Genomic DNA, 26,318 nt, shown 5'->3' with positions numbered 1-26,318 from the left:
AAACCGGCTACTTTATGTAATCCTCTTTATGGCTACTTTATGTAGTCTTTACTTACTGAAAAAGAGAAAATAGAAGCCAGATTTCTCACTGACTATAAATATGAAAAGTGAAAAACCAGAATGAATTTGGTGGTATTAGATATGAACTGCAGCTAATGGTATACATTCATGGTTTTCAATATCTATAAATGGATATAGAAATCAACAAATTTTTCTATATTTACTTAACCATATGTCCCCTGAAAGGCCAACAGCAGCATTAGTTCAGAAGCAGTGAGCATATCAAGTGTCCAGATAGCATCTACAAATCGTTCTCTATAAAAATAAACCACGGAGTCTGGGAAAAATGGGTGACGTCAAGGTTGGGTCAGGGAAAGCACAAGATAAGCCCGGCTGTGCCAGAAAATAGGAAATGTCTCCAAAAAATAATAAAAAATGTCAAAAGGACACAGAAACCAGCCTAAAGGGTCCCCCACTGGCCAAATGTAAGAAAATCTGAACATGAAAATAAATAATGTTAGTAATGGAATATAAGCCACTGATGATAATAGTAATATTTGGGTCCATGTTGATATAAATAAATTAACTGAATGCATAAACAGGAAGATGAGAAAGTTATTTTTTGCAGAAGAATGTCATCTAATTATGTACAATGAAAGACTAAGAAAAATTACCATTTAGAAACTATCAGAATATTGATTCACACTAGAAATATCAACAGATGCTAAAACTAGGAAGCGACGTGGGACTGAAGTGCAGGATAGTTATACAATTTCAAAGTGTCTTCTCAAAATACTTAATAATTACAGACAAAAACCCCCCTACATCCATGAATAAGCCTGGTAACTAGCATCTTAATCAATCAATCACTGGTAAAAATCAACCAGTAATGAGATAAACAGACATCAAGTGGCACAGAAGATGATCCAATGAGAACACAGCACTGTTTCTGTGATATTTCTGCCAAAAATGCACACCATGGATCTAATTACCAGAAAGTATCCATCAGGTTCAAATTAAGTAATATTCTACAAAATGATCAATTTGTAATTCTTAAACATACGCAAGTTATAAAAGTCAAGGACAGCATATTGAAGGAGACCAGAGAAATATGACAACTAAGCAATATGCCATTATTTTGCTATAAATGACATCCTTGATATAACTGACAAACTTGGATGGGTCTCTGATTCAAGGTTATATAAATGAGCTATTTACTGTTCTTACAACTTCTCTGTACATTTGAAAATGTTTCAAAATAAAAGTCTGAAAGAGTAAATACGCAAACATTTCCAAGTAGTCAACATTTTACAGTGCATTTTTAAGGTATATTCCTTGCAGAATTAAGTAACATTAAAGCTGACTGCATGCATACACGTATGTGTGTGCTCAGTCCCTCAGTCATGTCGGACTCTTTGTGACCCCGTGGACTGTAACCCGCCAGGCTCCTCTGTCCATGGGATTTCCCAGGCAAGAAGACTGGAGTGGATTGCCATTTCCTCCTCCAGGGGATCTTCCTGACACAGAGGTCGAACCTGCGTCTCTTGCATTTCCTGCATTGACAGGTGGGTTCTTCACCACTGCGCCACTTTTAAAGCCCTGCATGTATGTGTATACAGAGGCAAAAAAGGTTTCTCTGCAAAGATATAACAACCACCTATTAAGCCATTAAGAGAGAGAATAGTGGTTATCTCTAGTTTCACTCTAAACTCTTAAAAATAAGCATTATCTAAATGGATAATTTGGTAATTAAAAAATAAAAATCATTTTAAAAGACATGAAGACTTTAATTTTGGAAAAAGAACAGTAGGTGTACCAATGTTAAAAAAGAACAGGAATATGGAGTAGCTGGCAGGGCAGCTCATGAGACTGATCTAAGAAGCAGAAGAGCAATTGCCTAGGGAGACAGGTGATTAACATCCTTTCTTTTCATAGAGAAGATGTGAGACACAAGCCAGGAATCTGCCCTTAGAGAACAGGCTCCAGAGAAAGGGTGTCTTGTTTGCCATGGATCCAAAGAGCAGAGTTAACATCAGCACAGGCCTTGCACACCAGTCTTTTTATTTGGCATATTTTTACTTTTTTTTTTAACTTTTTAAATTAGTGTAATAAAATATGTATCACATAAAATTTACAAGTTTAACCATCTTCATGTGTTACAGTTAGTGGCATCAATCATATTCACACTGCTATGTGTTTGGTACTTTTCACATGCCATTTTGTATTTTTTAATTTTGCCAAAAGCTATATACTTTCTCTGCTACTGAATTATAAAAGTCCATGAAAAGAGACAGAAGACTTGGTAATCTGCCTCACATCAGAAGTCAGTAATGATACTTCACACACCCCTTCCCAGGCTGTGAAGACATAGCCAGGAACCTGCTGTTCACTGGTCCTGTTAATTTAACAGATCCCTGTGTGCATGCTAAGACACTTCAGTCTTATCTGACTCTTTGCGACCCTATAGACTGTGACCCACCAGGCTCCTCTGTCCAAGGAATTTTCCAGGCAAGAATATTGGAGTGGGTTGCCAATGATGACCAAAAGGATGGTAAGGAAAAAAATAAAAAGATCAATATCAAATTGCGAAGTCCAAAAAGAATCTGTATAACATAATTCAGATGGTGATAGTGGCAGTCACTATTCACTGGCTCCTGAAAGTGAAGTCGCTCAGTCGTGTCCGACTCTTTGTGACCCCATGGACTGTAACCTACCAGGCTCCTCAGTCCATGGAATTTTCCAGGCAAGAGTACTGGAGTAGGTTGCCATTTCCTTCTCGAGGGGATCTTCCTGACCCAGGGATCGAACCAAGATCTCCTATGTTGCAGGCAGACACTTAACCGTCTGAGCCACCAGAGAAGCCTGGCTCCTAACCTAGGAGGGCTGAGTGGGGTCTTTCAGGCAGCAGCACATTTGAGTTACCAAACCAATTAATATCTTACTTTAACATTACATGGTTTATGCAATTATTCTTTCACCTTCAAAACAGTTCTGTAAATCAGTAAAGAATAGAAGCTTTCATCCCTGAACATAGAAGAAAATGCAGGAGGTAGAAGGGACTTGCCTTGTCCATCATAGGAACGGTTGGTTCTGAGTGAGTAAATGATCAGGCGCTAACTAGGAAGCAGTATCAAGGAACAAGGGACAAGCCTAAAAACAACACTAGCTGGCAGAATAGAACGAGACAAGTATTTGAAGCTCCAAGCTGAGTCTTTGTTGCTTACATGCTGTGGCAACATCCACACAACAGCTCCTGACAAGCCAAGGGGGCATCCTTTCCCTATGACCATGACAGTTTTCATTACAGGAGTATCCACAAGAAGCCACATACACCACAGTGACGCTCTATGTGAGCTGACCACTCTATCACTTCATACCAGCAGCAGCCATGGCATGTTAAATAGTGACATGCTCAAAAATGCATTGTCTTATGATGAAGTCACAGAGTCTGCTCTTTAGCCCATGAAAATAAACTCAAATTGACATAAATAACAAACAGCAGGCACATAATCAACACAAACCTGGAGGAGTAATGAGCGTTCTTCGATGTTCTTTACACCAACCAACTGGATGAATGTGTGGACTAGAGGCTTCACACCTGTAAGTTATATAAATTTGGTAATTAGGGAAAATTCTCAAATACCAGTAAAAGTTAAAAAAAAAAAAAAAAAGTTAGTGATTGTGAACATTTTACACTGAGTTCTACTGCTGCTACTGCTAAGTCACTTCAGTCGTGTCCGACTCTGTGTGACCCCATAAACGGCAGCCCACCAGGCTCCCCTGTCCCTGGGATTCTCGAGGCAAGAACACTGGAGTGGGTTGCCATTTCCTTCTCCAATGCAGGAAAGTGAAAAGTGAAAGTGAAGTTGATCAGTCGCATCTGACTCTTAGCGACGCCATGGACTGCAGCCTACCAGGCTGCTCCGTCCATGGGATTTTCCAGGCAAGAGTACTGGAGTGGGGTGCCATTGCCTTCTCCGACACCAAGTTCTACCTTTTCACAATCTATCTTATTCGGGAAAAAAGGGCTAAACCAAAGAATTTTTCACTCTTCCAACATATTAGTACCAAGGAGATTTCTATCAGATACATATAACATACAAAACTGACACCAGGCAAATAGTCTTTGTTCCCACACAAGTGGTGTTATATTCCACAACTGCAAACATAGCAAATGTAAAGATAATGTCACTAAAATTTGGAATTTCCATTTAGGAAAATCATTTGGAAAAATAAACATGTATATAAACAGCATATACACAGGCAAGCTAAAATTATTTCAGTATTTCTAAGGACAAATATACAAAAGCAGGAAGCGCAATCACCCTCAAAAAGCAAACACACTCTCTCTATTGCCCATTAGAATGGCAGAGACCAGGTATTAAGATGGGGTCTTTCTTTTCCTTACCTCTTCTCTTTGTCATCTTTACTTCAGTCAAGTATATGCTTTGCCAAGGCCTCTTTACCAGTATGCACATCTGATTCCTTGCTCCTAATCAAACCTGTTCCATATAGTACTCTCATCCCAACATGCAACACTCTTCATTCATTCATTCACTCAGCCATTCATTGAAAGGCTGAGTGTCTATCATGTGCCAGACACTGGGATAGGCACTGAGGATACAGTAGCAAATAAAAAATACCAACTTTCAGCCTCTTGGAACTTATAGTATAGTGGGAAAAGAGGAAATTAATTAACAAACAAAATGTATATTCTGGGGGCAAAATGCTATGTAAAGAATTGGAATAAAAAAGTAGAGTGAAACAGTGGTTAAGATATTCCTTCAAAACACATAGTCAAGATGACTTTTTAAATAAGATGACATCTGAAAACAGTGAGGAGAGGACTGAGCCACTCAAATATATAAAGGAAAGCCTTCCATGCTGAGAGGACAGCAAGTACAGATGCTATGTTAAGAGGAGATACCAAGCAGAACTGTGTTAGGAATGGACTGAGAGAAGCAGAGAACAGGAAATATCAAGAGGGGCCATTAGGCCACAGTAAGGTCTTGGAATCTTAGAGTAAAATGATGTTTACTAGAACATTTTGTGAAAGGTTTTAGGCAGAAGAGTTGTATAATCTGATTTATGTTTTAAAGAAATTAGTCTGACTGCTTTGCAGATAGTAAACCACATTTGGGAAGGAGACAAAAGGCTGCTGGAAGGTTTTTACCAGATTTGGGGAGGGTAACCTGAACCAGAGTGCTGGTGGTGAAGATAATACGAAGTGATTGTATATTTAGGTCAATGTTCTAAAGGAAGAATCCACTGGATAAGCTGATAGATTTGACGCAGAGTGGGAGTGAAGGGAAGTCCAGAACATTCCAAGGCTCTGGGCATGGCCACTAGAAGATGGATGTTACCATTTTTTGAGATAGGAAGACTGCAAGCACAGCCTGACATTCCAAACAGTGAATGAACAGATCTGATATTAACATGTTTCACAAGCATGTAAAATAGTAGATCATGAGCACAAAAATTTGGAATTTAAGGGCAAGATCAAGGATAAAAACACACATTTAGGAGTCATCAGCAAATAGGATGGTATTTAAAGCCATAAGCAGAGATGTGACCATCCAGAAAATAAGTATAGAGGGCAGAAAAGAGAAAAGGCGAGGAAGTCCAAGAAACAACAATGACTGGTAAATTGAGAGAGAGAGAGAGAGAGAGAAAGTGAGAGAGAGAGAGAGAGAGAGAGAAAGTGAGAGAGAGAGAGAGAGAGAAAGTGAGAGAGAGAGAGAGAGAGACGAAATCAACTGGGTCAAATGCTGCTGCTCGGTCAAAGAAAAGAAAAAGCAAGAATTGATCACTGGATTTACCAACGTAAAGGTCACTGGTATACTTGACAAGAGCTGCTGTGGTGGAGCTGGGTATGGGAAAGGGCAAAAGCCTGAACAGAGTGGGTTTAGGAGAAAATGTTAGGAAATGAGCACAGCTAGCTCAGAAAACACACTTAAGGAGTTCTGTTTTTAAAAGAAGTAGAGACATGAGACATTAGATAGAAAAAGAAAGCTTTTTTTTTTCTTAAGCTGGGAGGGCAATGGCACCCCACTCCAGTACTCTTGCCTGGAAAATCCCATGGACCGAGCAGCCTGGTAGGCTGCAGTCCACGGGGTCACTAAGAGTCGGATACAACTGAGCAACTTCACTTTCACTTTTCACTTTCATGCACTGGGGAAGGAAATGGCAACCCACTCCAGTGTTCTTGCCTGGAGAATCCCAGGGACGGGGGAGCCTGGAGGGCCGCCGTCTGTGGGGTCGCACAGAGTAGGACACGACTGAAGCGACGCAGCAGCAGCAGCAGGTGAGGGATATATAGAAATCTCAGTACACTTTAATGCCCAATCCCGTCAGATGCATGGTTTTAAACTGTATAAGCAAAACTATGGATCTTGATTTTCCAGTTATACTATTCTTTCCTGGAAAATCATTTGGCTATGGATTATTAGTAATGATGCAGCCTTTATTTTAGGGAAATTTTTATATTATTCTAGGGAAAACTCTTAATGGCACCTTAAAAATGAAAAAAATAACAAGTATGTAATATTTCTTTAATTTTTTTCAGTTTAAGACAACTATCAAGTACTTCTAATTATGTCAGGTTCATGATGATTAAAGTAAAATCATTAGACACAATTCTGTTTGTTGGATTTCTCTATATATTACAAGTAAAGAAAACACTGTAGCATATTTTGGCCACTTGTTCCTGTACAGCCAGAATCTCATATGAGGTTTCAATATTATTTAAATATCGATCAAAATCACCATTTAAAATAAACGGTAAATAAAATAAAGAAGCTGTCTCAATTATGAAAATAAAAATAGCCTCATTTTTATCTAGTTGACTTACAGCCCCTCTATAAACAAACAATACTTCCTTCAGAAGTGGGAAGGCTGTGAAATTATTTGTTACTATTGAAACACAAGTCATCTCTTAGTCCCATCTAGTGTTCAAAAGCAGAAATGTAACCAAGAAGAAACAATGAAGAACAACTAATGGTGAAATGTTTGGCAAACTGTTACTCCCTGTGCCTTTCCTTTCTTTCTTCCGGGTTTTTATGTGTATTGTTAAGAAAGTCCATTTCAAAACAATTTTTAAGTCCATTTCACAAGTACGTACAAATTATTTATGAAGGCTGCTAAGACCCAAATCAGACCTAGATTGGTAGATAATAATAGAAATAAGAATTCGTGAAGAACCCACACGTGTCATATAAAGTGAGCAAACATTAAGACCCTCATGGAAACACTGAGAGGTTAAGTGGCTTCGGGTTGACAGTAAAGGGCCCTGGTTTCATCAGTCACTGGCAAAGCTAAACAAAACTAATATGCACACACTGGGCTCCCCAGATCTCGGCGGAGAGTCGGATAAGAACATTTCAAGTTGCTCACTTAAGGAACACATCAAAGTCTTCATTTCAAGCAATAATGGTTTAGATTCTTTGAAGAAATACAGCACACTTGGTCTCTCCCACTCCCTGAATTCAAAGCATGATGACTGCCAATTTCTTTCCAGTGCCTACTTTCTGGGCTCCCACTCTGTGCTAACTCTTCAGGGCTTCCATCATTCTGTTTTACTAAGCCCCAGACCTCATCCCACCGAGTCATCTCGTTCTCCTTTTCATCCTTAATTCATTTCCAAGCTCATTCCCTACAGAAGCTGTTTTCAATATTCATAATTTGCTTCAAGCATAAAACCTGATTTTCACTAACAAGGTGACTACCAGGAAGAGACAAAGGAGGTGCCATCTCATCACCCTAACATCAATGTTCCTTTCAAGTCTTCATTTTCTCTACACTGAGAGAGAAGAAAGCTCGTTTCTCCCCAAGGCTAGCCCTTCTCCTATGGGCCTGGGGTCCTCAATTATCCAGTCTCAGATGTCTCCACTCTCCCTCAACAGCGGCTTCTTTCCTTCAGCCTAAAACCAAGCTCAACACCTGAGGGGCTTACTCCCTCTAAGACAATAATCCACTTTCACCTTCAGGGCTAAACTTCTCTGCCCGATGTGCCTTACAGACATCTCTTTCAGTCAGTTCAGTTCAGTCGCTCAGTGTGTCCGACTCTTTTTTGCAGCCCCATGGACTGCAACACCCCAGGCTTCCCTGTCCATCACCAACTCCCGGAGTTTGCTCAAACTCATGTCTGTCAAGTCATGATGCCATCCAACCATCTCATCCTCTGTCGTCCCCTTCTCCTCCTGCCTTCAATCTTTCTCAGCATCAGAGTCTTTTCCAAAGAGTCAGTTCTTTGCATAACGGCCATCTCTTTAACATTTTGCAAACTGGTTTCTGTTTCTAAAATTCTTACTTCAATCCTTACAACATCTTGTGAGATACGGACTATTAACCCTTTTTCCAAAGGGGGCACCTAAAGCTTAGAAGGATTAAGTCACTTACTGAATACCAAGGCTGCCATACCCCAAACATATCCCTGTTTGCTCCATGGACTTAAACATAAGTAAGTGCTTTCCTTGGCCAGAACTATTTCATCCCAACTTCTAAGTACTAACTCCTATCATTCTTTATGATCCAGTTCAAATTCCATGTCCCCAGGAAGATCTTTCTGAGAAACCTTCAGTGAGTCAGTCAGTCCTTCCTTCCACATGCCACCACAGACAGTAAGCAGTTGGTTCTAATAATTAAGTGCTAACCACCATGGACTCTGCAGCCAAGACAGAGGTGCTGTGTTTCTCTCTGTTCCCAGACACCGAGCCTCTCAAGACTGAAGTGCAGAGGTCCCTAGGTCCCTGTCATCTCTGTAACTCACCACCACCATCAAGGGGTGTTTCTTGAATATAATGGTTGATGACACACACACTGCTCTGAGAAACTGACAACACAATGCAAACTTTTCAACATTATTTGGGGAGACACATAAAATTACTATTACTCTTAATGTATACATGTAAGAGAGCCCAACTACTAGTAACAAAAGTGTAAAGAAAACCCAGAGGTAAACCAATTTTTATTCTAATACATGTATACTGTTTGCTCTCATTAAAAACTACTACAACCCTACATAAATTTAAATGCCACATAGCATTACTCTTTGAAAGGAAGAAATGTTTTACTTCAATTAAACACGCAGTACCACAAATGTATGTGTGTGTGTGTGTGTGTGTGTGTGTGAGAGAGTGCGTGCACGCACATGCGCATTCAAACACACTTTCACATTCCCACTAAGGTAAAAAGAGATAAGATCACTGCCCGTTTCAAAGGAAAAAAAAAATCTCATTTTCAAACTATTTTAAATTGGGAAAGCAATCCAATTTGTAACCTCAATTACATACCTAAGTAACTAATTTATGCAGATAAAAACCATTCCAAAATTCAAAGATCAAAGAACATAATATTTAATAAGGTTGGAGAAATTTCAGTGCACTTAAGTAATTTTCAATATGCCTTAATTGCATATCAAGGAAGAGAACACACTGTTATTCTTTTTCTGACAATTAACAAATATAACTTCAACAGTTAGAATTGTAAGTCTATCCTCAAAGTACATTCCATTCTAAAAATAATTTGGTTGTGCTCGTAAAAGTGCAAAATCATTGCTGAAAGAGATCAATTTTTTCCCCTGCTCTTTCTAATAAGAAACTAGGATGCTTCCTATTCCCTAGGCATTTGGCATCAGAGAAAAATGTGATACATTCTCCTAGACTTTCTCATTACTTTTTTTCTCCCCAGAAGAATAAATGCTTTTAAAGGAAATACATATTATGTCAAATAAGGAACCTGCACTTTTAAAACCCTATAATACTTACAGGACCACAAAAATAACTGAAACATTCACCTACTGTGTTTAAATCAGGCAAAAGCTGTTTTAAAAAAATTCTCCCTGAAGCAATCAGAACTTTAAAAGCAAAAAGCTCTCATTTCAACAGATTCTAATAAATAAGGTATCATTTATTAATAAAAGGACTGGATCCCAATTGTCATGTTGGTACTGCCATCAACACAGCACATCAAACACAGGAGGGAGAAAAATATGTTCTACCCAGGACAGATTCCAATATTTCTAAATTCATAGTTTTCTCATCTACTCACTCATTCAAGACAGGTATGGATAATTTTAAATGAAACAAAAGCCACCAGTTTGCGGAAAATATGAGAAAGAGAAGAACATGGTAAGCAATGCAATGAGGATTCAATCAGCAAATCCAGGCTGTGGCAGAGTCAACAGGACAAACAGCCTGGTTTCTTAAATAAAAGTTACAGGGGGAAGAAAACGATGAAGGAACAGGAAACTATAAACCAAAAGAGATCAAGAGAAACATCAAAGCAATCATACAATGCACACCCTATTTGGACCAAAAGCTAATAAACCAAGATAGTTGGGGGATAATGTTTTAGTATGTTAGTGACATGATGCTATTTATAACTTTATATATTTGAAAAAAGAAAAAGAAGTTCTATCTTTAGAAGATACATATTCAGACATGAAATGCTATGGAATCTGGAATCTGCTTCAAAACAGTCCTGGAGTTGGGATTTTAGAGCAGGAAAACACCGGAAACAAGATTGGTATATACTGGTAATTGCCAGTAGTAGGTAATGCCTGCAGGAGGTCACTCTACTGTTCTAACTTTTGTATACACCTGAAATGGTTTGTATTTCAGTAACAAATTTGATTGCAAATTGAATAAAAAAGATATCCTATGAGGAAAATTATGCTTTTCAGAAAAAAGCTGGGTAAAACTTACTATAATATTCAAAAGTACTTGATTCTATGTGATGTGATCATGGAGCTACTTTAAATTATTCTGTGAAAACCATACATAAAATATAATTCTGATTTTTATAATTCATCTTTTAAAAGTCTAAACAGCAAATAGCTTTCAATGTCTCTCCTTTTTTAAAACAACACAAGTAAAACTGATGACTGTGCAAGAATCCAATCCGAGAAGTAATGGAAATTATTAATGGCTCTGCTGAATATTTAACTATACACACACTAAAAAGGTCAGGAAACAAGTTTTCCTCAAACTGAGCTACATTTATATAAATTAACATCCATTTGCTACTGCAACATTAGCCATATTTTATAAAGATAACTGTCACTTCTCAATGCAAGTATTGTCCAGAAAGAACTAAACCACGCAGAAATTCCTTTCACCAGCAAACTATAGTTTTGTTAGTGAACGTGAATTAGGTATGAAAAACCATTATTTCAACTGCCTAATCAAAATCTTACGGCTTTACTATAATCCTTTCATGATTATATAACTTTATAATTATGTTCCTCCTGCCACTTTATATAAAATAGCCAAAACCCTTAAGGGTTAAAAACAATATTCCTCAATTAATAATTTGTATTGTCATTATAAATAGTAAAATTAGCTGCTGGGCATGAAAATATGAAAGGAAGATTAAAATATTTTCTTAAGAAATGAGAGAAGACACCTCAGATGAGGAGGGGAAGTGTGAATCTGTGCGTGCACACATGTGTGAGTGTCTCTTGGGAGTGTGGTACGAACTGTGCTTTCATAGGAGGCAGTCAACTAAAATACAAATCACAAAGTAGAACTAAAGGATGTTATTTAGAAACACATGACATATGGAACAGGTAAAGTTAAAAATCCAAAATGAGAAAGAGTACAGAATACTGTTATTTATGTTCTCTGCTTTGCATTATTACTGGTTTTAAATAAGTACTTGAATAAACATCAATTAGAAAATGCACACAGCAATGAAAAATGTCTCACCAATAGTCATAGCTCTCATCCCAGTTGTCAAAATGTACGAGGAAACGATTGTCCACCATATCTGTTACCGTAGCAACACAGATGAATGCAGGGTTCTTTTTGTCTACAGCTTCAAGCTTCATTCCAACTCGAAAGCCTGATGGGATCACTGTCTATGAAATATACAGATTTAATTAGAGATAAGCACACACTTAACAACAAGGACCTGAACCCTCTCTGCACCCCTGCTTGAAAGCCTGGCATCCATCGCTATATTCACATAATTTAAAAATCATAGACCAGTTTTGCAGCAGAGTTGCTTTCCAAGAAGCAGCAATAAGAAAAACGCTCTGTTGCTACACCCAATTAATTATCTGGACCTTTAAAGCAAACACACCCACAACCTTGAAAAGTTTACTTAATCTTAACTTGTGTCTTGGTACTTGAGATGACTATGCTAGTTAGCCAAGTTTTATGTACCGTATAGTTTACTTTCAGTTTCTCTCTTTCTTTATTACAGACTTAACAATGAAAATTACTTCATACAAAATATGCACATAATCAAGTTAAAAATGTGTGTAAGTCAGTACAAATTCACTCCCACTTCTGAAAAATCTTTCAAAAGGGTACTCTACTAAAAGTAGGCCATCTTCCTATATGAAAGGCTGGAAATTATTACAACTGTAATTCAACAATCCAGATGTTATTCATAATAGCACCCAAAAAGCTGGCTGTTAATACATAAAGCCATTCAAAATAGCTTGTAGTATAAGGAAATCCACAGATTATTGGCCATCTGGGACATGAAACAAAAACAATAAAAATTCAGTCAGATGCAGTACTTGAAATGCTGTGGATGTAAACATTCCTCAAAATATTTCATGAAGAAAAATATCCTAATCTCAGAGAAGTACTTGGATATCAGTAGTGTCAATCACAACACACTACAAGTCATTTCTGCCCTTCAGAAAAAATCTTTCTGTCCAGGCTGAAGCATACAGACACTTTTCTCATTACTTTAAGCAAAATAGATGTTATCTCTTTTTACTATAATTATACAGCTATCATCACAAAAATGTGGACAGGCACGTATCTGAGTATGTTAGAGTGAAGTCCTGTCTGAGTCGAAGGATCAGGCACTAATGCTACACAGGTACTGTTACTACGTATTTAAGCCCTGGACTTCTGTATCAGACCATAAATATTTGAGTATTCTTAGGTAGAGAAATCTAGAAATACAAAAATTAATTACATACCAAACACACACGGTCCAAGATTCAGTTTTGTGCTAGCAATGCACAGAATTTAAGATGATGGTCAGTGGCTCAAAAATACCTGACTGAACTCATCATCAGAGAACCAGACAAGGATTAGGAAACTTGGAGCCGTAACAGCAAGCCAATTGCTGAGTTTTCCACCTGACTGGCCTCCCTCATCTTGAAGGAGAATGCCGACTGACTATGCAGCATGGACATCTCAGCAATTAAGCTATCTTCTCAATTAAGATATTTAAAAATAATAATCTGGCTCGTTATCTCTATTAATTACCTAAATGCATGTGTGTGCGCACACACACAAATCCCCTTCTAATTCTCTAACTCAAGCTGGCCTATGTTCAATTTGATTAGAGAATGTTTCAGCCATTAGACTTGCTGCCCTCAAAACACCTGGATAATGTCATTTCCCAAGTGGAGAGTATGTGGGGTAGGTGAGAAGGTTTTTCTCATTCCTGATATCTGGAGGGAATCCCTAGTGAAATATGACGGCCTCTCTCCACACTGTCACCTAACTGGTCAATCTGGAAGGAAGAAGTGGTCACACCGTTAAGCTGGCCTACAGGGCATATAGTTTCCACTTTGCTCCCCTCTGGAAGCAGGCTCTGTCCTGCAAGACAGTAGTCTGCCCTGGTCCAGTGCTCATGGGCTAGAGTGGTGAGGTTGGAAGGGCCAGTAAATCTCTTAACTCCAGCGCTCAGAATCAAGAGACTCATTTGTCAGCAGATATAGGCCACACATGTACTGCAACTGAGCTCTCATCAACTATAAAGGTGAGATTCTGGCTTTCCACCTGCGTGTCCTCTATTCTTTCCAATTAGATCAGAACTTGATCAGGGCAGAACACTGTAACATATCAGGCCTCCTCAGAGATGCCCATAGCTTAAGAAGTAGAAAATACAAACACATCTGGACTTTGCTCCTGTTAACACTGCAAAACAGAGCTAGAAGCTGGAGAAAAGATTTAAATGATAGCTAGGATGCAAATTCAAGTAGGGTTACATTCATCTCACTATGCGAATCCTATCTGAACAGTACTCCTAAAATCAAGTGACCATAACCATAAAATGCCCCAGTCAATTTAATTTGCTTAGGCGCCTTAACTGTGAAGTATACCTAGGTTTTCTACTATGTTGCCTTTTACTATTTAATTTTTCAAAAAGACAGCCATGATATAGTTAAAAAGATATTTATTCATGATAATTTTTAGTTAACTTTAAAGCTTAAGAGCACCTTATTTACCAAAGCAATAACATTTATTATAGTTTCTTGTTATCACTTGTAATTTATCCAAGGAAACACTCAAAAGCCACTTCCCGTGAAAGAAAAAGTATCTTGGAGGTACTTACTATATTCTGATTTTCAAATAATGACTTGGGAGCAGCCTGAGCTTTGCATGTCTTGAGATAGGTCTGCCAATTAAATTCTTCTTCTTTATATCCTAGGATTCACACATATAGAGACAGTAAAATACCAAAATATTTCATACTTAGCTTTCCATTCTTACTTTTATCTGTAAGTCCAACATGCCAAAATCAAGCCGTCAAGTGACTTTTTTAATGGATAGTATTTAACTCATAATTAGTCTCTAAGGATTTTTATACACAGGGTATTTATTTCCAACAAATTGTATTATTTTTTCAATTCCGAATGAATGGTAACGGATGAAAGGAAAAGGTGTGAGGAAGCAAATACACATTGTCCTCAGGTGGACTTCTTTTCATTACCAGACCATTTCTACCAGTATTTAGGTAGAATTCATTAGCAGTGAGCTTCGGTAGTTGAGTTCTCTGTTTTTCCCTCACTCATTCTATTTTGGGAGACTAACTTGTAGGGACAGTGGGAAGCTGGAAAAAATGGTACTACAAGAGATAAAATCTTTCTAGCCTGTCACCACAAGAATGACATGAAGTGAGCATGCTGGCCAACTACAATAATGGAAATGTCCTTTCCTTAGTTTTCACCAGTTCATGTTCAACACTGGTAAAGCCAACATTTCTTTAAAAAGGAAATTGGGCATTTAATTTTACCCAGTAGATTCTCTTTTCTACTTCCATCAAAGTCCAGAAGGTGGTGTGAAAAAAACAATTCACCACATATGAGGCCAATTTATGTAAAGGCTTACATATTTTCTTTTTCATCCCTCTCTTTTCTAGGTGTTTTTGTTCAATCCTTCAGTTATCTGAAAATACCATTCTGCCATTAATTTTTCACTTAAAACCAAAAGATGGCTTGTCCACTAAAATCCAATAACCCCCACTAAAAAAAACTTCAATAATACTACAATGATGTAGTAACCAGTGAATTGGAGAAGGAAATGGCAACCCACTCCAGTATTCTTGCCTGGAGAATCCCAGGGACAGAGGAGCCTAGTGGGCTGCTGTCTATAGGGTCGCACAGAGTCGGACACAACTGAAGTGACTTAGCAGCAGCAATAACCAGTGACGTTGCTCAGTCGTGTCCAACTCTTTGCGATCCCATGGACTGTAGCCTGCCAGGCTACTCCATCCATGGAATTTTCCATGCAAGAGTACTGGAGTGGGTTGCCATTTCCTTCTCCAGGGGATCTTCCGACCCAGGGATCAAACCCAGGTCTCCCGCATTGCAGGCAGAACACTTTACCGTCTAAGTCACCAGGGAAGCCCCAGTAATTCTGAGACCCAGACCAAAATTATCAGACTGGTAACCTGGTTCTTTCACATCAAGCAAACAATACTGAATGCAACATGAAAAGAAAGGAAGTAAGATATTATTAAATACCCTAGGGATGAACTGAAAAAGATACAATCTGTTATTCTTGGATATTTTGTAAAGATGAAATAGGCAAAATCATTGGCAGACTGTAATATAAAAACTTAATAATAAATGAGTAATCACTATTAGTTCAACCCTCACCCAAATTGCTTTTCAGTGTTATAGTATAGTCTCCTTTCCAATCTCTTAAATATGAAGGTAAGTTCAATGCACAATTTCTCAAGGTTTTTTACTTACTGAAATGTTAGTAAACACAGTTATGTAAACAGGTTAGAAATAATTTTGTAATCAGTTATTTCAAGAAGGTATGCACGTATGTGTTGTGTGTGTGTGTGTGTATGAGATAGAAATTTGTAGCTAAAATCTGTAGTCAAAGTATCAAATAAGTGTTATGTGACATGCAAATAAGTACATGGACATAGTTTATTCTCTTAAGTAGGGTTCTATTTTTTTAATTTCTTTCACTTTAAAAAACATCTTTCATCATGAACAATAAGCTTAAATTTGGGCCCACCTGAGTAACCACAAAGTCTGAATTCTCAAAAATCTAAATTACAATATAAGAAATTAAGTGCTTTCAAAATATAAAATATGAAATTAAAAAGTGACAATACCTTTTGGAGGATGGAGTTTATGGCCAGTTTTCTCACACCACCCAACTGGGTGGATATCCAGAGCATCGGCATTTACCCAGAAGTCGTAACAATCAGAGTATCCATCAAAGTGCAGCTTTATCCGGTATCCACAAACCTGTAATAGGTAAAGAACAGAATATTTGTGCACATGTACAAAAATAAATTAACATGGATCTCAAATATGATATGGATTATATTAGAGCACCATTGTTAAAAGCCACAAAAACAAGTGAACAAATAACAAAATCTGAAAGCAAACGTTATTTTGTTGCGAAGAGCTGAGCTAGGGGTTTCAGCCTCATTCCTAGTGCCATTAGAAGCACATGGATCTGGGTGAAGAATAATTCTCCCATGTAGACAAGTCCCCCTCTTTATCCCCTGCGTTGTACAAGCACAGGGTGCACAGCTCCTGCAGGGGCCCAGCGTGGGTGCCCTATTGTGCACTGGCTCAGTGCTGGCTGTCTGTCCTTTACAAAGCTCCACACGCAGTGATATCTGGCCAGACCAAGGCTGGTGCACACACGGGGAGAAGTCAACAGTCTCCTTTCCACCAGTAGCAGAGTTGTGAGAAAGAAGAGCTTCCCCAGTTCATACTTAGATGAAACAGGATCCCTGGAATGTGGTGAGAACTCACTCTATGTAACCCATGCCCAACACTGAGGTCACACATCTGCTTAAATTAGGGCGGCACTTGATTGGGAGAGTTCTAAGTTAAAAAGTCACGTGGGTTTATGGAACCTCTGCCAGGTCACGCTTGGCACTGGGCTCACAAAAGTTCAGCCTCTGAATCTTCTTCCCATTAGCACAGCAGATGGGTTCTATGTTCTGTAGGAGCCAAACTTCTTACAAGACCACTAAGTCACTGAAGGAAAATTATAAGCAAAACTAATACACAAGATCATCTGATTCTTTGAGGAAAATTTTAAAAGATACCTCCCCCAACTCAAGGGACAGAACAAGGAGTCAAGCACATAAATGAAAAAAAAAGTTCTAAAGAGTTCTCAGTAATATATTGTACTAAGTGAAAATGGAAGTCGCTCAGTCGTGCCGACTCTTTGCGACCCCATGGACAGTAGCCTGCACCAAGCTCCTCCAACCATGGGATTTTCTAGGCAAGAGTACTGGAGTGGGTTGCCATTTCCTTCTCCAGGGAATCTTCCCGATCCAGGGATCAAACCCAGGTCTCCCACATTGTAGACAGACGCTTTACCGTCTGAGCCACCAGGGAAGTCCATATATTGTACTAAGATACACATAATTGACTTGGACATTTTTTCCTGAAAAACTTCAGAGATACCTTGAAATACTAAAAATAATACAAGTATCTGTTGGTCTGTCTCTTATGTTAAGGAACATGGTATGGCAAAGGCTATGGTGTCAAATGGACCAGGGTCAAATCGTGGTTCTACTACTTTGAAGTTGTGTGACCTTGTATACCTCACTTAACCTCTCTGAGCCTCAGTTCCTTCATCTATAGAACAGGGATGAAAAAGGGTTCTTGCAAAGATTAAATGAGGTAATGTTTACAAAACACTAAGTACTGTGCCTGGCATAAAGGAAGTGTTCAACAAATGGCATCTTTTCCCATTATTAAAACCCTATAAGCACTATGTTATCTTAAAAATAAAGAGGAGGCAGAGCTTACCTCAGCCACAGTGAGGACGCAATACACAGACTGGTGTTCAGGGTCCACGCCTTCTAGTTTCATGCCAACTTTAAACCCATTTTTGTTATATGGAAAAGACTGATACTAAAATGTAAAATGACAGCAGTTTTAGTGACTGATAATCATTCTTAAGACTTTATAACCAAATCATAAACAGCTCTTAAAAATGCAGGGAAAAAAACAAAAAAGGATCACCCAATCATCTCATGTGAAAACAGACAACACAAAGAGATGACAGAAAAGGAAATTCAAATGTTTTACATATTCGGAAAGATGATCAACCCCCCAAAGAGTCATACAAAGTAAAATTACAGTAAAATAGATTCCACTTATCAGACTGATAAAGATCAAAAAGTTTGGTTACACTAGCAAAGCTCTAGGGAAAGAGATGTATAAATACATTGCTAATAGGGATATAAATTTGTATAACCTCTAGCAATCTCCTGAGATCTATAAAAAAGAACATTCTCTTTGACTCAGCAATTTTAATCCTAGGAAGTTACCCAACAGAGATAGCCACATATGTGCAAAATGAGCAGTGTATGAGGCTATTCACTAAAGCATTTACTTACCAAAAGATTCATGTATATATATTATACATTCCACATAGTGGAGAAGGAAATGACAACCCACTCCAATATTTTTGCCTGGAAAATTCCATGGACAGAGGAGCCTGGCGGGCCACAGTCTATGGGGTTGCAAAGAGTTGGACATGACTGAGCACACTTGCAGTCCATATATACAAATAATATTTCATCTCATATCTGTCCCATAATAACTTAAGCTGGTCTCTACTGACTGACACATGTATGTATGTAACACTCATGTGATATATATATGACATACATATATGACATTTATGTCAACCACAGTATGGACCAGTTTGTATTATTATGAAACAAACATAAGATGAAATATGTATGAGTATAAAAGACTGATGGAAGTGGGTAAATGAACTGAGATGGAATAATCTCCAAACTCAGTTAGACAAAAAAGCAAAGTTCAAAACAGTATGTGACATATGTCATCATGTGGTTAAAGGTAGGGGGAAGATTTGCCTATATATTGCTTATATGTACACGTAATTTTCTTATAGCACTTTAAATTTTGAATCATATGAATGTATTGCTGATTCAAATAATTGACTGTATTTAAACTGTTTAAAGTGTAAAAATGTCTATTATGCAAAGGACCAAAGTTGCAAAAAATAATTATACAGAACAAGTCATATGCAATTGCTATTATATCTGAATTAAAGTCTTAATGTAAATGTAATCATCTCAACATTTACTATTCATCAGTTTTCAAAAAAAATTGTTATTGAATATTCACCACTTCTTAAAAATGGTGCGTTAATATGTATGTAACAAAGTACTGATGGCAGATTTACTATATATCATGTGATACATAATTAAATCATTTAAATCAAGGGTCAGTGAACTACGATCTATGGGACACACCAGCCGACCACTGTTTTTGTGAATTAAATTTTACTGGAATATTAGCCATGTTCATTCATTTATACATTGCCTATGGCTGCTTTCATTACAAGAACAGAGTTAAGCTGTTACAAATGAGACCATATACTCCATAAAGCCTACAAGATTTTCTATTGCCCTTTATGGAAAAAGTCTGCTGATCCCTGGTTTAGCCCAGTGACAGCAGTTCCTACTCAGAACTACTTTTACTGATCTTAACTCACTTCTGATAAAAGATTTTTACTATAGTTTATTTAACAATCTGGTTTTTGATGTTCCGTTATATTATGCAAACCTTAGTAACTCATCTTTATTCTCTCAAAGCCATGACATTTTATGTTGTTTTTCTTTATCTACTAGTTTTTCAGTAGTAACAGAAGCATCCTCCTTCAAATCAATGCATGAAAGCCTAACAAACGTTGACAGAAAGCAGCGTCTGTCTGTAGGTGTGTGCTTGTATGTGCGTTGTGTGCCCACACATGTGGCTTTAGGGGAGGTGTGCATATATGATGATAGTTACCCTCCCACTTCCCCCTCCACATATGAAAAACAATGTTTGAAAAAATTATCCCAAGTCACATTTCCTAGACAGATAGTAGAAACGGCAATACTAATTCCAGACCAGCGTTCCAGCTCCTTTGCCCTTATGCACAATGCCTTCTAGAAAGGTCGGTACCTCCTTGAACAGCTTTGCCGGCACGGCCACAGCTTTCTCCTCTTCCAGGTAGGATGCCCAGCACCAAGCTTTCTTTCCTTTAGGAGGCAAACCTGAAAGGCAAGTGAGACTAAACTGATAGAATTTCCAGAGCAGGATACTTACTGTGAACTGTCACTTCCCTAACGACCCCTAGGCCTAGCTCTTCTCTTGTTTCCATGACTGATATTTCTCAATTTCTTCCCCTGACTCCTCTTCTGAAGAAATGAGAGCTAAAAAGTAAACTATGTGTATACCCAGGAATGAGTGTAGAAGAAAGGAACAGAAGAACTTAAAGTACTTTTAAAAACTTAAAGTACTTTACTTAAAGTAAAGTACATTTACTTTAAGAACTTAAAGTAAATGAAGGAGACTCAGTAGGAAGCCAAGATAGAACAGAATCATGGAAGCTCAGCAAGTAAGAAGCAGGATGCTCCAAAGTTTTTTCCTAATGAATCAAGAAGCTGAGAACTGCGAAAAGGTCAGTGTACTGAGTAACTTAGGGACTGGCTGCTAACTTGGAGAAAGTGGGTTGGGGGGGGAAATCAGTGCATCCAAGCCCAAATTTTAAGTTGCAAAAGAACACATAAATGATAAAGATACAGAGTCTACAGCAATTTTATTTGGGGTTAATTTAACAAAAAAATGAAAATGAAGAAAGGATATATAATGTTAGGCTTGATGGGAAAGCCTTTCCCTTTTAAAATTGAGGGAAAGATACTTGGAGATGAGCTTAGAACAGGCAATGATAAAGCTCTTGAAGAGGAAGAAAATGGAAGACCTAAGAGAGGGAAATGGCTAAAGCAACAAGGCCACTGAAGGGCCAGAGCCCTGAGAGTAGAAGAAATGAAGGGGAAGGGACAGAAAGGACAAAGACATTTTTGAGGCAGAGTGCAGAGTAACTGGGAATTTACTACCTTTAATGTCAGTGATGAAATAGAGAAGGCCATCCAAATGTAAAAGTTAGGCTGTGTGCTTGATGCAAGTAGAAACATCTCAAACTGTTTTTAAGAGACGAACAAGGGAGGAATGTGGTTAAACCCTGAAGAGAAGCGCTGGGTTCAGGCCCTGATTCATGGGAACAATGTGATTGGCAGGTCAGGATGGGACTGTGCAAAGTACAGTGACCTAACATGGAAGACCGGCCGGGCAGATGTGGCAGGTCCTTCGACACACCCTAGTGGGGCACACAGAAGCTTCTGGGGAGACAACCCAAGGTCCAGGAAGAATAAGGCAGCAAATTAGCCCACCAAGTACTGAAGGGCAGGGCCTAAGCTCTAGATTCCTCAGAGAATAAAGTGTTCCTCGAGAAATAAAGAAAGGAAAAAAGGGTACTGTGTCAGGAAGTCATGGTTGAGAGAAAACATTAAGAAAAAAAATCTAAAATTTTATGAAATGAGTAAGACCAGAGGTTTTAGTCAAAGTGCAGAAGTAAAAGAACCTACCTGATGGAAAAATAAATAACAGAAAATGATCTCAAGTTTTCCCTGATACTGCTTGAAACTTGCTAATTTCCATTTTCCCCTTGCCCTTTTCTACTTCTTCTAAACTCCAACTTTTATTGACACAATTTAACCAAAGAAAATCCCCAAACGATCCTTTAACTGCCATAGTGTGCATTACAATTAAGACTAAAATGTCTGCCTGTGTGAAATACTTTCAACTTCATAAAATTACAAGTAAAACCTTCCTTTCATCAACTCACCCTGCTTTAATACAGCCGAATCACCTCGTCTTTTCCTTCGGGCTCTCTGTGAACCCCTCAGGATTCTCCCATCTTGTTTGTTTTCCTACGGTAAAGCAGAAAAGTTTATGATTTTTAAAAGTTCATGATATTGGCACCAATGAAAAGTTAGAGAGCTGTCAGAAAGCAATTTTTTGCACTGTTCTTCAGTTTCACTTCATAACTTTGAAAGAAAGAAAGAATATAGGTCACTTGAGAACTCTGTTGCTCTTGGCCTGAGGTCCTTACAAAATAAGAATATTTCCAAGAATTACACTCTGTTATAGCACAGATACTATTCCCACCTCCTTGAAAAGCTTTCTTCTTTCAGTTCCTTGACCACTCTGGTCTGGGTCCCCTGGTACCTCACCACCCCTCTTTCTTGGGCCTTTTGCTGACATCTCCTGCCATCTAATCCCCTTCTCTTCTTTATCCAATCACTCTCCTTAGGTTTGAAAGATTATCTGTCTGCTAAATATCCCCTGTTTATATCTCAAGCTCTGACTCATATATCCAAATGCCTACCTGGGATTTTCGCTTGGGCATCTAATAAGTATCTCAAACGCATGATGGCCAACGTACTCTAATTTCTATACTCCACTCTGGCCTTCCCATTCTCAAGAAATGGTATGATTACCCAGTCAACAGTTCAAGCCAAAAAGCTAGGAGTTATCTCTCATCCTTCTCTCTCCCTCATATACCCTGCCAACTCTGCCTTTAGCATCTATCTCAAAACCACTGCCTTCTATCTTAAACAGCCCTCTTATTTAGTCTACTACAATAAGCTTCCAGCTGGTTTTCCTGATTCTACTCTGTTCTCACATGTCAAAGCTAGAGTGATCATTTTAAAACATCATATCAAAATATTCCCCTTGCCCTCTACTTTCCAATGGCTTCCCAGCACACTCAGAGTAAAGTGACAACCCATGACTCTGGTTTACCATAAAGCCCTGGACTGCAGAGAACTCTTCAGTCTCATCTTACTCCACTCTTCTCTAGCCTTCAAGGCTCAGCAACCTTGTCTTCTTTATTTCCTTAAATAAAGCATGCTATACATGTTTTTCATTATGGTCTTTTCCTCAAACAATTCCATTGCCCTGCAGAGCTCCTTACTCTCAACTTGACATCAGTCTCCTTATGCAGATCATACTGTCCAAGCCACCCTCCGTGGGAGGCCTCCTGATAACCTAGCCTGAAACAGTCAGATTATCTCAATGCTCTATTGTACTTCTCATCACAGTGCTTACCACAGGCTGATATTTCCCCTAGTGGTTTACTATAGGTCCCTGAGAAAAAAGATTCTGTCCTTCTGCTATCTTATTCATCTCTGAATTCCCAGCTCCTAAAACAGTGACTAACCAATAATCATTGCTCAATATTGATCTTAAGGAAAATGCTTTGAGACTTCAAAGTTGTCTTTTCATATAGAGCTACTAATAAATACTTTAGAGATGTTTATGTTTTAATTAGCATATTTTGAATTAGTTTTCCCTAAATATATCTGACATTTATCTGCCATTTTCTACCTACTCGCATAGTATTATAAGATCTGTCTGCAATTTACCAAAATGAGATTGGCATTTTGCTGTCAAGAAGAATTTAAAATTAATTTGCAGAACTGAAGGTTCTGCCAGTGACTCTCTCACTCCAGCAATAAATTTCAGGACTTCCTACTTCTTCACCCTGAGGGAGGGGTACTATACTATTTATTATTCTCATCATGAGATGAGGACTGTGACACACAGAGAGGACAGGTGGGCACTCTGCTGATGGTAAAACAAGGTCACAGAAGCAGCACTGAAACCCTGGTGCCACCTGCAGAAGGAGAAGCCCTGTGGGTACTGACCATCTCATCATCCCGCTCTTCTTCCTCCTTGGAGTCAGCTTTCAGAGATAACTTTGGCTTTTTCTTCCTACTACACTTAGAATCTTCTTCCTCGTTGTCTTCTCCCATGTCCCTTTCTTCCTTCTGATCTCTGCTGAATTCATAAACCCAAAAGAGTGACTAGGAAACAATACCCATCAAATATCTGCATGTTGATTAGCAATGCAAAAACCTTTTAAAAATATTTAACCAGGAAGAGAAATGTGTATGTATTAGAATATCATAGATAAGAGACACTTCAGACAAAAATCATGAATGACACTGTCAAGACAAAAAGTGGAAATTAGCTTATATATTAATTTATATAATTATTATAATTATGTAATTAATGATAGAATTTTAAAAGGGCACCAGCCCTACAGGTGAAACAGGTTCTAACAAGTTTTAAATTATTGGTTTTTCACAGCTACCATCCATACTAATAAAAGAATCGATTATCTGGAGCTATCCTAGTCTTTGGTGGCGATTTTAAAGCAACAATCTAGCAATTATTGAGAATGCCAAGTTCAATCAAAAAAGGCCAAATGTAATCTGGCAAAATACCAGATGGCCAACAAAAACAGACAATTCCCCAGCCTGTGCTAATTAAAATACATGAGAAACTCCAAAAGAACATAAATACCAAGTCATTTATTTGCAGTAGACAAGTACTTGCAGGAAATACACCTTGTTAGTGATAAGTTGACCTCATCAGAGTCCCACAAGGCAATCACACCACCATCAGTCACAGCTGATGGCCCTGTCTCAGAATCCTCAGTCTGTCCTGAGAATCACAGAGACACAATTACAAGACTCCTCACTATGGCCATTTAGTGGATGCTCAGTCAGGGGAAGCTGTATTTCATTCATGGAGTTTTAGCTCAATTGCCTAAGAACTCTTAAAATTTAAACCCAAGGACATTTTCACAAGGATCAGCGTCACTAAAACGTGTATGTAGCCCAAAGAGATCTAAATACTCTTGGCTGGGGAGAAAATTAATGTAAATAAAAGACTAAAGAAAGAGGCCAAGATTGTATTGCAGGTAGGACATGAGCAGTATAACTGAAGCCACCTGGTCCAGCAGTGGGATTAGGGTCCAAGTGCCTCCGAAGGGAAAGTCTTGAGGGGTGGGGTGGGGGTGGGGGGGAGGCATTTGGATGACAGACGTCAGAGAACACTAAACCTCTCTATTCCCAAGCACCAGGCCCTTGGACTCTAAAACTCATTTTATAAGTGGAATGTGGGCAAAAACCTACTTGTCTTTAATATGTCGAGCACAGTTCTGGCTGCAGTGGTTCCCTCCAGAAAGACACTCATCTACGTTGCCATACTGACAACAGTTCTCACAGAATTGAAGCCCTTCTACTTTCACTGGGTCCTTCAGCCTGAAAGGCATTCCAGTCTTCTCAGAAAAGACTAGAAGGTGAAAAGAAGAAAAAAAAAAAAAAAACTTAAAACCATGACAAAAATCGTGGCAAAATACATTTAAACTTTTTCTTCTAATAATTTTGTTAGCAACACAATAAAAAGGATAATGTTTGTTGAATGAATGAATGAACATTGATCATTCCTTTGGGAGGGACAGGTGGATGGGCTGGACTGGGATCACTCAAATCATTTACATAACAAAAACACCTGTAGAAAAGACAAGCAAAAGCTTGTCTTATGCCTTTTCTACAGAGTTCAAAGTAAAGTGGAAGAAAATTTCATTAGTCACTAAATTCAGAAGATGAAATTGTCCGTCCATAGAGTCCTTTACAGCTGTTATCTTTTTGACAAAATTTAAAAAGAGTTATCTATGTTATATAATGTTTTTGATGAGTTTTAGTTAATGGGCTGAATCATCTTTCTGTTTTACTTTTAATGTAGCAGATCTCCTGACTCATAATTATCCATATTGTCTAGGAGTCCACATTTCCTTTCGTCTGAATCATTAGGCTAATCATTCATTCAGCAAACACTTATTAGGCACCCATTTATGCTAGACACTGATAATGATAGTACAGACCTTGCCCAAGAGAGCTCACAGTCTAGAAGAGAAGACAGGCAAGAAAACCAATATTTATAATAAAATGTGATACATGCAATAATTGAAGCATGAACAAGTTCCAGAAGCAGTGCAGAGGAAGAAGTGACTCATCCAGCCCGGGGTGGGGGTGCGGGGGGGCAGTGGGTAGTTCGAGAAAAGATTTTCTGATAGAAAGCCTCAATAGAGTTTTGAAGGCCAAAGAGGAATTTACCAACTCGACAAAGAGAGAAACAGCATCCTGGCCAGAAGAAACAGTGTGAGCAAAGGCAAGGAAGCATGAAACCACATAGTCCTGGGAGAATTCTATGTAATTCAGTGCTGCTGGCCCTGCCAGAACACAGCGTACAAAGAACAGAACAGAGAGCAAAGAGACAAAAGCAAGCATGTGGGTGCGGGTCACCCAGATCTTTGTATGTTTTGCTAAAGAGACAACAAGAAGTTGGTGAAGTGTCAGATAAGCAATCTACATCAGTTCCTCTCACTTCAGTGTGCTGGATAAATTGGGGGAGATCAGAA

At 38.5% G+C, this 26,318-nt stretch overlaps 1 protein-coding gene across 9 annotated transcripts in view; it reads right to left on the bottom strand.

Moving 5' to 3' along the window:
* L3MBTL3 (L3MBTL histone methyl-lysine binding protein 3) overlaps window positions 1–26,318 on the bottom strand; it is a 104,867-nt gene that overhangs the window by 47,710 nt on the left and 30,839 nt on the right. For 6 of the 9 annotated variants that reach the window (XM_070376654.1, XM_070376658.1, XM_070376657.1 and 3 more), the window contains 9 exons: window positions 25,030–25,189; window positions 23,755–23,887; window positions 21,891–21,975; window positions 20,168–20,259; window positions 17,993–18,097; window positions 16,327–16,462; window positions 14,308–14,399; window positions 11,706–11,857; window positions 3,522–3,598 (listed from right to left, as the gene is read on the bottom strand). In XM_070376654.1, coding sequence (XP_070232755.1) covers window positions 3,522–3,598; window positions 11,706–11,857; window positions 14,308–14,399; window positions 16,327–16,462; window positions 17,993–18,097; window positions 20,168–20,259; window positions 21,891–21,975; window positions 23,755–23,887; window positions 25,030–25,189 — 1,032 coding nt within the window. The remainder of the gene's footprint in view (window positions 1–3,521; window positions 3,599–11,705; window positions 11,858–14,307; window positions 14,400–16,326; window positions 16,463–17,992; window positions 18,098–20,167; window positions 20,260–21,890; window positions 21,976–23,754; window positions 23,888–25,029; window positions 25,190–26,318) is intronic. The other 3 variants (XM_005907404.3, XM_005907406.3, XM_070376659.1) reach the window with 2 other exon arrangements.

This window comes from Bos mutus, chromosome 9 (assembly GCF_027580195.1).
Source record: "Bos mutus isolate GX-2022 chromosome 9, NWIPB_WYAK_1.1, whole genome shotgun sequence".
NCBI lineage: Eukaryota > Metazoa > Chordata > Mammalia > Artiodactyla > Bovidae > Bos > Bos mutus.
The sequence above is the reverse complement of the archived record's forward strand: the minus strand, read 5'-3'. Positions and strand labels throughout refer to the sequence as shown.